The sequence below is a fragment of the Pseudophryne corroboree genome, chromosome 8 (assembly GCF_028390025.1).
Source record: "Pseudophryne corroboree isolate aPseCor3 chromosome 8, aPseCor3.hap2, whole genome shotgun sequence".
Classification (NCBI taxonomy): domain Eukaryota; kingdom Metazoa; phylum Chordata; class Amphibia; order Anura; family Myobatrachidae; genus Pseudophryne; species Pseudophryne corroboree.
The window spans coordinates 372,719,677-372,731,558 of NC_086451.1; the positions used below are offsets into that span (position 1 = coordinate 372,719,677).

Below are 11,882 nucleotides of genomic sequence, written 5' to 3' on the forward strand. Positions count from 1 at the left end.
CTGAGGAGATAGGCCCCGCCCCTTTTTCGGCGGGCTCGTCTCCCGCTCTTCAACGGATTCTGGCAGGGGTTAAATATCTCCATATAGCCCCCGGAGGCTATATGCGAGGTATTTTTTGCCAAAAAATAGGTTTACATTGCCTCCCAGGGCGCCCCCCTCCCAGCGCCCTGCACCCTCAGTGACTGCCGTGTGAAGTGTGCTGAGAGCAATGGCGCACAGCTGCAGTGCTGTGCGCTACCTTAAGAAGACTGAGGAGTCTTCTGCCGCCGATTCTGGACCTTCTTCTCTTTTCAGCATCTGCAAGGGGGCCGGCGGCGAGGCTCCGGTGACCATCCAGGCTGTACCTGTGATCGTCCCTCTGGAGCTAATGTCCAGTAGCCAAAGAAGCCAATCCATCCTGCACGCAGGTGAGTTCACTTCTTCTCCCCTAAGTCCCTCGTTGCAGTGATCCTGTTGCCAGCAGGACTCACTGTAAAATAAAAAACCTAAGCTAAACTTTTCTAAGCAGCTCTTTAGGAGAGCCACCTAGATTGCACCCTTCTCGGCCGGGCACAAAAATCTAACTGAGGCTTGGAGGAGGGTCATAGGGGGAGGAGCCAGTGCACACCACCTGATCCTAAAGCTTTACCTTTTGTGCCCTGTCTCCTGCGGAGCCGCTATTCCCCATGGTCCTTTCAGGAACCCCAGCATCCACTAGGACGATAGAGAAAAAGTGCCTCGGCACCTACAATCTTTTGCCGGCTCAGTAACCTCAGTAACATGCCCCCCAGGGCAGCCCCCCCCAGTGCCCTGCACCCAGTGACAAGCATTGGTGATGTGTGTGTGGGAGCATGGAGCACAGCGTTACCGCTGTGCTTTACCTTCCGTCACTGAAGTCTTCTGCCGTCCTGAAGTCTTCTGTTCTTCTCATACTCACCCGACTTCTGACTTCTGGCTTCTGTGAGGGGGTGACGGCGTGGCTCCGGGAACAAGCAGCTAGGCGCACCAAGTGATCGAACCCTCTGGAGCTAATGGTGTCCAGTAGCCGAGAAGCAGAGCCTTGAAACTCACAGAAGTAGGTCCTGCTTCTCTCCCCTCACTCCCACGCTGCAGGGAGCCTGTAGCCAGCAGGGCTCCCTGAAAATAAAAAACCTAACAAAAAGTCTTTTCCTAGAGAAACTCAGGAGAGCTCCCCTAGTGTGCATCCAGTCACTCCTGGGCACAAAGTCTAACGGAGGTCTGGAGGAGGGGCATAGAGGGAGGAGCCAATTCACACCCAGTCTTAAGTCTTTTTAGTGTGCCCAAGCTCCTGCGGATCCAGTCTATACCCCATGGTCCTTTTGGAGTCCCCAGCATCCTCTAGGACGTAAGAGAAATAGAATTGGTGATGTTGCCCATAACAACCAATCAGATGCTGTCTATGATTTCTCTATTGGAGCAGGCAATCAGGTTTTCACACTGAGCATTTAATTGGTGCCAGGTTTTCTTTTCTTTTTTTATTACGAGATAAGTCACAAAATCAGAGGATTCACACAGCACAGTCTGTCAAGAAAAATGGGTAAATGGATGGAAAACACCATGAGATGCAAAGCATTCATCCGGATTGAATGATTTCCCCAACACAAACAAAAGCTAGGCTGGAGAAACATAACTGTGAGCATGAGCGCTGAATGCTATAGGATGGAACTCATGGGACTCTGGAAGACACTCAATTAGTCCAGAAAAGTGCCCTCTGTACCAATTTTATCCCCTCATCTAAATGCTGGGATTCCTGATAGGTGTTCTCCTGAGTGGATGTCTCTGCACACCATAGCCAAAATTCATTATGTTGGTTAATTTATTGCATTGATTGACATTATCAGGTTCCTTATGGACTGACACACCCACAAACACACTTAAAGGTTTACATCGTCAACCCAGAGAGATAATCGGGCAGTCCCACCATCTCCAACAAAACAGACGACATCAACGGTCAATGGGTAAATGGAGAGTAGTTTTTCAGGGACCAAAAACCAATGGAAATATATCTTGTAAACATTTTCCAAAAAGTCATGTTAACATAAACCTGGAAATGTGTTGGCAGATGAGCAACCACTCTTTATGATACAAGCAAAGCCCCAGAACATCCCCAACACAAGTTTGAAGAATGCGAAGTCTGCAGATAATGGTGAAACAACGGTACGGTAAATAATAGAGATGGTGCCCCTGATTCCCAGGTGCAAAGGGGCTCAAGAGGTCAGAGCTCTGAGCCCTGTTGTCCCGCTGAGTGACTGGATGAGCCTTTAACTGCAAACCATCTGAGAGTCCAAAATTATCAGAGCGATCAGAGAATGTATGTGGTGCAATGTTACCTGAGAAATGCAACAGCCTACTAACCCACTATCTGGACCCAGGTGCAGATACACACCAAAGGGAACTGCGTCAAAGAGGACAGGTATGGAACTAGACGCAGCTGTCTAATCTATGCCAGGTGTCCAGAGTATACCAAACACAGGGAGCAGCACAGATGAGGCTAGTCTCAATCGCTATAGAAGCCAGTGTAGAAACCTCTTAGTCCACCAAAGAGCTCTCAATATCTACCAAGGTGGACAACACTTTTTAAAGGTAGAGGTCACATGTAATCAACAACCAATGAATTCTGTGATCTGTTTTTCCATATTTGATCCAGGTTAATACAGTATGTGATTATATGTGTACTATTCTGGGTTACACAGGGAACAAAGGAGCATGAGGACAACACATAAAACATTCAGCAGTTTATAGAAACTCACTTCTTCATGACCATATAGCGCAGAGAGTTCCCCAGCGTGTGATCTTCTTCATGCAGCACAAACGTCACACAGGACTCGTCTGTCCCATTAGCCTGGACCTTTTAGGAAAAGAAGATTGGTGATAAGACTTTATACAGCGTCTGTAGATAACTCTCCTCAGACTAGTTATTAACAATATCCCATCCAGAAGAAACTAGTGTCCTAGTGTAATACAAGGACACAAATATTTGCTTATGCCCTTGGCTGAAACGTCCATACACATGGGCAAGTTATTTTATCTGACAAAGTCAATTGGGAAAGAATATGGTGTCTGATAAAAAATGTCTCTGCCTAAAATGGTCTTAAAACATAGAGTCTTCAATTTAACATTGCCCTCTACAGTTGAATGCTGTATCACAGTACCCATATATACATAACACATAATTCACCACCCCCAGACTTTCCCTGCTTCAGGGGACTTAAGGCCCATACACCCTAGGCGATTTTGATCTCAAAGTAGCTCACTTTTGGCATTTTGAGCTACTTTGAATTCAAAATCGCCTAGTGTGTATGGCCGGGCGATGAGCGCTGATGTGCACTCCAGCATCATTGCTGGCTGCCGCCCTGTTTTACCAGCCGAGTGAACCGCTTTCCACAGTCTCTTACTGTTGGAAGTGATTCACCTCCGTGAAAATCGCTTGGCTGGGTGAAAACGCCCCGTGTGTACGCACCTTTACTGTACAATATCTCTCTGAGATTCCTCATGCATGGAAGACGTCCAATTTCGGAGCTTGTACACCTTTTACTGACTGACAAGCACATTAAAAATGTAATGAATGCTACATATATGCTATGGACTTGTCCCCTTTTTTTCCATCCCTCTAGTCCAGTGCTTCTTATAACCAGTTCCCGTGACACATTGTTACCCCATTTACATTCTTGCAAAAACCTGGGTTATTTCCAGGTTACGCCAGGTCATGGCATGGTGTAAAAGGTTAACCAGGGTCCAATGACCTGAGAATCCAAACCAGCTAGCCAACCAGGTTGGTTCAAGAAGGAACGGGATAACAGGTGGTACTAATTATTTCACTTGTGATTCTCTAAGGAGATATGGAATACATGCACCATGAAAAATAATTTTTTTTTTTTTAATTGTAACATTATACTGGCAGAATATAACAAAAATATCTACAACTGGTGTTGTTTTGTAAAACGTTAAATATGGCGTTAAAACGTTTGAGCACAGACGTTGGAATCAAGTATATAAAGTATTCTGTTTGTACATAAAGTATTCTGCTTTATTTTTTAAAATGTAAATGTTATTGGAGAGACGCAAAAAAAACTCACAAAGAAAAACATACAATATCACACCACAGCATATCTACACACAGCTCACAATAATGATAGATATACACATTACTGAATGCTACAAGCATGATACAGTATACCGTTATATATTTTTAGACATCTCATAAACACCTACAGCTTGCATTTAATTTCATGCCGTTTTACACATTTTCCCAAAGCAAGTGTAATATGAGCTCTCAGCAGCAATTGCTTGGTAATACCAACATGCTTAACGCCAACTGTCCACTAGATGGCACTACTCCATTAGTCTCTATTGCTGATAAAGTATTAAATAATTGCATAACATTAACCCTTTTCAGCACTTAACTCTAATTGTATATCCAAGTGTCCCTGTTCATCCTGCTCTTTGTGAAGATGTCTAGTACATGCATCAGTAACATCTGCACATCGTTCATCCTTAAGTTGGGTGAAACCAACCAGCTCCCTGGTCAGCACTCTCAGGTCCCTGGGTTGCAGTTCCGGGGGTCTGCCAGGGCGAGGTGCATTCCTACGAGGAGCGTTTTCTTCCATGCATTAATGACAAAGAACAGAGTGGATTTAGGAACCTTCCTAATATCCTCAATGCTTCTCACACTCATACCTCCGATCGAGCAACTTACGATGACCCCCTCTGTCAAACCCAGTAAGCCCCTTCCGGCAAGCCATTTCGTTAACAAATGATCTAGGGGTCTATTCATTAAGAAAACAAAAACAGATTTGCTACTTATCACTATACATCGCATTGATTTGATGCGATGTATAGATGTAATAAGTAGCAATTCATGTATACTTACCCTTCCGACGATGCGCTGCGGTGTCTGGGGCTCCTGCGGTGAGGTCATCTCCAGCGGTCCCTCCCAGCGATGCACGGAGTCCAACGGCGGGTCCCTTTACGCATGCGCAGCTTGTTGACCTCTCGGCAGGCCGCAGTGGTTGCTGGGAGGTCGGGGGCGGAGCCAGAACCAGGTGCCGAGCAGAGAGCAGGGAAGCATTGAGCTTCCCTGCTGTCGTCGCAACGCAGTTCAGGTTATGCCATCCTGAGATGGCGAACTTGAACCCCATAGAGAAGCGGAAAGCAGAGCTTTCCCCACCTTCATGAATCGCACTCTCCAAACAAAAGTATGGTGATGCGATTCAGGCACAGAGCGGGGCTGCTGCTGGGGAAGTCGGAGACTTCTCCACGGTAACCCACTCTGTGAATTGCACTAGGCAGAGAAAAGTCCTGTTTAACGCAAAACAGGGCTTTTCACTGCTACATGAATAGACCCCTAATCAGTGCCCCTCTACCTGTGCTATGCCTTCAAGAGCATGCGTCTGCTGCAGGAGCACACCATTTCACTTGCTCGAGGGTGTCCAATCACTTTTGTCTATACAGTGTAGATCACCGTCTACCAGTGTTTAGCAAGGTGTCACTTACCACTCTTTTATGTGAGCAGGTGACTCACCACTTACAGGAGCCATTAATTACAGCCATATGGGGATAGATATGGCAGGTAAACCCAGGCACATTGCAATTGGCTGTTCTGCAACACATAGTAAAACTGATTTACACCTTCGTACAATGATAGTGATTGATTTTCAATTGCAAAAGTTGGTGAAATTAATACTGTACAGTTTGGTATGAATTAGGGTAAAATGCAATAAAGACCAAACTCATCAGCTGAAGGTCAGTATAAACACCTCAGCCGAAATGTGACTAGCTACTGACACGTTATCACTTGCAGCACGGAGTATGAATGGAAAAGTTCTGTACACTTTATAACGATGAGTCCACAAAACTTCTCAGACACCCCACCCCAAGCAGGTGTCGGCTGCTGCATTGCACAGCATCACATTTTACCATCTGTTCTCGCTTTATTCCTCCCTAGCGTTTGCAATATCTATATATTTAGTACAGAGCGCTGGAATAACCAGTGGGGAAGAAGAGGCGCTAGCAGGCTGGGTGTACATGTGCTGGGAGCCGGTGGGCACAGCTCTGGGCCGCCCGCAATACCCAGCGCACACAGGGACAATCCTCCCTCCCCCCGTACCATCTCCAGCACCGGCTTCTTCTCCGCTCCTACAGTCGCCGCCATGCTTCACTGGCGCAGTGTCCACCGCGTCACCACTAGAGTTGCGCCGCTCGTGATGTCATACGCCCCCCAGCGGTTCTGGGAGTTGTAGTCTCAGATTTGGCAACGGCAGTCGTGCTAGAATAGATCCAGGCGGGCTGGAGAGGCTTGTGCTGACCACCAGGGGGAGCAGTGAGTGTCTGTTAGGGATGGACATCGAAAGCAAACCATCATATGATGGCAATGTTCTACCATTGAAACTTTCGATGCAATGGTTACTAACCATCACATCAAAAGTATTCGATGGTGAAAACTATTTATATGACTAGTTCATGCGCAAAAGCCTGTATTTTCGTTTGCAATGTGGGAATTGGGATCGGGGGCAGGGCCAGACTCTGAGCAACATATTACTTTATCACTGGACATTGTGTGTATAATATACATATATAATATACACACACAATGCCCAATGATGAAGTAACATTGCCCCCTCAGTGCCAAATATACAATGCCCCCACTGTGCCAGATATACAATGCCCCCACAGTGCCAGAGATACATTGCCCCCACTGTGCCAGATATACATTGCCCCCACTGTGCCAGATATATAATGCCCCCACTGTGCCAGATATACAATGCCCCCACTGTGCCAGATATACAATGCCCCCACTGTGCCAGATATGCAATGCCCCCACAGTGCCAGATATACAATGCCCCCACAGTGCCAGATATACAATGCCCCCACAGTGCCAGATATACAATGCCCCCACAGTGCCAGATATACATTGCCCCCACAGTGCCAGATATACAATGCCCCCACAGTGCCAGATATACAATGCCCCCACAGTGCCAGATATACAATGCCCCCACAGTGCCAGATATACAATGCCCCCACAGTGCCAGATATGCAATGCCCCCACAGTGTCAGATATACAATGCCCCCACTGTGTCAGATATACAATGCCCCCACTGTGTCAGATATACAATGCCCCCCTGTGGCAGATATACATTGTCCCACTGTGTGCTCATTGCCCCCCACCCCTTACCGCTGGCTGTTTCTTCTATGTGAGGGGAGGAGAGCGTAGCATAGTGTCTCTCTTGCCCCTCAATTCTCTTTGATGCCCGGTCTCACTCTCCAACGGCGGCGGGGTCTATCTGAAATGATGCGCCGGTTTGTTAGCCAATCAGAGCTCGCGGACCGGCAGCCAATCAGGAGCCGCGGCTGCCGGTCCATAAGCTCTGATTGGCTAGTAAACCGGTGCCTTATTCAGATTGACCGCGCCGCCGCCGTTGGAGAGTGAGACTGGGCATCCAAGAGAATTGAGGGGCAGGAGAGGCACTGCGCTGCGCTCTCCTCCCCTCACACAGAACGAAGCCAGCGGAATGCAGTATTGTGGACGACCCGGTGGTACGGCGTACCGGCTGGGAATTTCTTACAATAATGTGGATGGCAACTTGCTCAGTGCACGGTTTGCTTTGCTGTCTCACATGGGACCAATTCCGATGATTATGGTGTGGAGTTTGTATGTTCTTTCCATGGTTTTGTGTTTTCTCTTGGTTTTTCCCACAGTCCAAAACATACTCAAGCAAGGACTTTGTCCATAGCCCTCCTAAATTATTCCCCCTGATCAGTGGTGGTGTATAGCTGGAGTGATATAAATATCAGTGAGGTCACTCTGTCTCCTCTGAATCCTCCTGAGCTCCGAGTGTCTGTGGCTTCTGCTGCTGCAGGGTAAGGTCTGGGATCTGATTGGCTCTCTGAGTCAGTGAGAGCCAATCAGAGCTTGCAGTGGGCCCTGTTGCCTAGCAGCAGCCTAGAGAGGGGAGGGGGTGAGGGGTCTGGCTGAGCAGGCTCATGTCTGAAACAGACAGCCTCCAATGGACTTAGGAAGTTTCCCTGATAGACACAGCAGCAAGAGGAGGCATAGCTATTTGGAATTAGAAAAAAACAAGCCACCATCGGAAGAACATCGAATGACTATCATTCGATGGTGAAAAACATCGGGAGGGCACCATTAAATGCTAAAAACACTACCATCGAAACGAAAACATCGATGGTTCGGAAACATCGACCATCGATGTCCATCCCTAGTGTCTGTCACTGCAGTAGTTTGTGAGAAGCGAGTTGCTCCGCTTCCCCCACGACAATTCCGCCCCCTAAAAGGTCCTGTACCACCTCCATCTCTCCCACTGGGAATGCAGGAGGTCATCATCATTGGTCAGAATATAGAACAGAACACACTGTAAAGCCAGTGGAGACTGTTACTTCCTTCCTGGCACCTCCTCTGTGTGCGACATGCTGGGTTAGGGTGCAAATCACCCACCGCTGCCCCATGCAGCTCTGTCTCTGGGGCAGGGCCGGATCTAGGTGGGGGGGGGGGGGGGGGGTTGAGGGTTAGGATGAGATTTGGCTGAGTTTGGTTAAGAAGTGGGTCTTAAGAGCCTGTTTGAAGTTTTGTAGAGGGGTGGAGAGTCTGAGGAGGGGTAAAGAATTCCAGAGAAAGGGAGCAGCACGTGAAAAATCTTGGAGATAGGAGTGGGAGGAAGTAATCAGAAGAGAGGAGAGTCGGCGTGCATTAGCAGAGCGAAGAGGACGGGTGGGAGAGTAAAGGGAGATAAGGTCAGAGATGTAGATGGGAGAGGAGTGGGTGAGCGCTTTGTTAGCGAGTGTGAGAAGTTTGAATTGAATACTGAAAGGGAAGGGAAGCCAGTGAAGGTCTAGTAACAGAGGAGAGGTGGACGTAGTGCGTTTGGTGAGGAAGATGAGCCTGGCAGCAGCATTGAGGATAGATTGGAGTGGAGCGAGGTAATTGTCAGGGAGGCCAGTTAGGAGGAGATTACAGTAATCCAGTCTGGAAATAATCAGTGAGTGAATAATGATCTTAGTGGCATCCTGCTCCCTACATCAATTCCACTGCTCCCTACATCTCCAACCTCCTCTCCTTTCATACTCCCTCCCGCCCACTACGGTCGGCCAATGACGGTCGCCTCTCCTCTAGCCTGGTCACTGCTTCCCATGCTTGAGTTCAAGATTTTGCCCGTGCTGCACCCCTTCAGTGGAACGCGCTCCCCTGCTTCATTATACTCTCTCCGACCTTGCAAAGCTTCAAACGGGCACTGAAAACCCACCTATTCATCAAAGTGTACCCTTCCAATGCATAACCTAGTCCTGAGGCTGCTCCTCCATTCCCCTGCCTCATGCCTTGACCATCTCTACTTTGCTTACATGCTGACATCAGGCTACCTCCTGCTTGCTTGCACCTCTTGTCATCTGTCTGTCACCCCTTCCCAATAGATTGTTAGCTCCTCAGAGCAGGGCCCTCTTTCCTCTTGTTGTCAAAACCCTCTTCTCGACACATTTCAGTCACAGCTCTCTTCTACTCAGCGACCATCTTCACCCACATTTTCTCCTGCTGGTAAAGGCTCATCTCTATCTATGGCCGCCAGCTCCTAGTATGCCGATCACTCACTCGCTACTTACATCTAAGCTGTATTATGTTTTGAGAATTGTGGTGCACTTTGTTACCTGTACTCAGGGCTGCCACCAGAAATTGTGGGGCCCGGGACTGACAAAATAGGAAGCCCCCCCCCCCCCCCCCTCCTCCGAAAAAAAAGTAAAATAAAAATAAATATATATTCCAAAAAAATAAATAACAATATTTCTATTCCAGTGCCAGATATGCCCCCAGTACCAGATGCAGAAATGCACCCACTGTGCCTGCCAGATATGCACCCAGTGCCAGATACATATATGCCCCCCGTGCCAGATACATATATGCCCCCAGTGCCAGATACATATATGCCCCCAGTGCCAGATACATATATGCCCCCAGTGCCAGATATGCCCCCAGTGCCAGATACATATATGCCCCCAGTGCCAGATACATATATGCCCCCAGTGCCAGATACATATATGCCCCCAGTGCCAGATACATATATGCCCCCAGTGCCAGATACATATATGCCCCCAGTGCCAGATATGCCCCCAGTGCCAGATACATATATGCCCCCAGTGCCAGATACATATATGCCCCCAGTGCCAGATACATATATGCCCCCAGTGCCAGATACATGTATGCCCCCAGTGCCAGATGTATGCCCCCAGTGCCAGATACATATATGCCCCCAGTGCCAGATATGCCTCCAGTGCCAGATACAGAAATACCCCACAGTGCCAAATACAGAAATGCCCCCAGTGCCAGATATGCCCCCAGTGCCAGATACAGAAATGCCCCCACTGTGCCTGCCAGATATGCCCCCAGTGCCAGATATGCCCCCAGTGCCAGATATGTCCCACTCCCCAGTGCCAGATATGCCCCCAGACCCCAGTGCCAGGTACACATGTCCTCAAAGCTCCGGGCCCCCTTTTCATAAAACACACAGTCACAGACAACAGAGACATACATACTTACCTGTGTAAAGAAATACCTACAAATCCGTCCTCTCTGCTCTCTCTGTCTCTCCCACGCTACCTGCTGCTGCTGGCCGCCTCCTGTCCCTAGCTCCGCGGCTCCTCTTCACCCGACGCGGCGTGACGTCATGACGTCACGCTGCGTCGCATTTGAATAAAATAAACTTTATTTAGCCGAACAGCAAGCTGCAGCTTGCTGTGATCGGCGGCAGGACATGAAGGGCAAAAGCCGCGCCGCGGTCAGTGTGACCGGCGGCGGTCGCCGCCGGGAATAGCCGCTGTGTGTGCAGCCCGGGCCCTCCACTCTGTCAGAGTGGCCGGGCCCGGGCCAACTGTACACAGGGCACCCCCTTGATGGCAGCCCTGCCTGTACTCTATTTTTGTTATTTATTTACTGTAATGTTAAGTTTTGTCTCCCTCTACTGTCCTTTGCACAGCGCTGCAAAACACTTGTGAAACCTTATAAATAAAATGTAATAATAATAATTGAAGGCGAGACGGAGCAAGGGTGGGAGCACTGGTTTCTTGGAGTATACTAGGGAGGAACAAGAGGCCCTGCTGTAAGAACTTACATACAAAGGGGAAGAGGTGACCAGTTGGAGGGATGAACAATTGCCCTTTCATTTATGTGTAAAAAAAAAAAGTCATGTATTAAACACTTTTTTTGTTTCTCAGCCAGTTTGCTGCTGTAAAGATGTGTTATGGAATCTTACACATGATACTGTTGTAAAGGGGGAAGTGTCTGAGACTTGAGGAGGAAATGTATGTGACTTCCATCCCATCTGGATCATTCTCTACTACTGTACCTGTGGTATGAAAATCTAAGGTGAAGCATCAGAGACTGATGATGAGGATGACAGAGTTGTTGAGAGAAATCAGACACTTTCCCAGAAGTTGGGGAAGACCTACTGTACCCAGGGGTTAAAGTGAGCCGGAACGGGGCGGAACTGCGTTCCGTCAGTTCCACCAGGAGACGGAACGCAGTTCCGCCTCCCCCGGCTCACCTAACCCGATGTCCCGGGCGGCGCTGCAGGGAGATGCCAGTAGATAAAGACAACCTTTCTGTCAAACTGACAGGTGACACACACCCTTTCTCCTAGGCTCCACCCCCTTTAATATTAAATGATAGTGTTTGATATCGCTTTAATATAAAATTTTATATTAAATTTTATATAAATTTATAGTGTTCGATATTAAACCGTATTAAAAATTGTCGCGTAACACCAGTCGCAGAGTGTCACGCAACACCAGGCGCAGAATGCACAATAAAGATCACAAAACAGTTTGTGATGAAAAAATTCACTATTTTGACTAGTCTGTACACATTCAAGCATTACTTTGTTATA

General features: G+C 48.0%; 1 protein-coding gene across 1 annotated transcript in view; it reads right to left on the bottom strand.

The window, feature by feature from the left end:
* LOC134947817 (DNA-directed RNA polymerases I and III subunit RPAC2-like) overlaps nucleotides 1-6,248 on the bottom strand; it is a 32,505-nt gene extending 26,257 nt beyond the window's left edge. The window contains exons 1-2 of the mRNA XM_063935688.1: nucleotides 6,107-6,248; nucleotides 2,751-2,848 (exon numbers count right to left, since the gene is read on the bottom strand). Coding sequence (XP_063791758.1) covers nucleotides 2,751-2,848; nucleotides 6,107-6,151 — 143 coding nt within the window. The 5' untranslated portion in view covers nucleotides 6,152-6,248. The remainder of the gene's footprint in view (nucleotides 1-2,750; nucleotides 2,849-6,106) is intronic.
* Nucleotides 6,249-11,882: the final 5,634 nt, after the last annotated feature.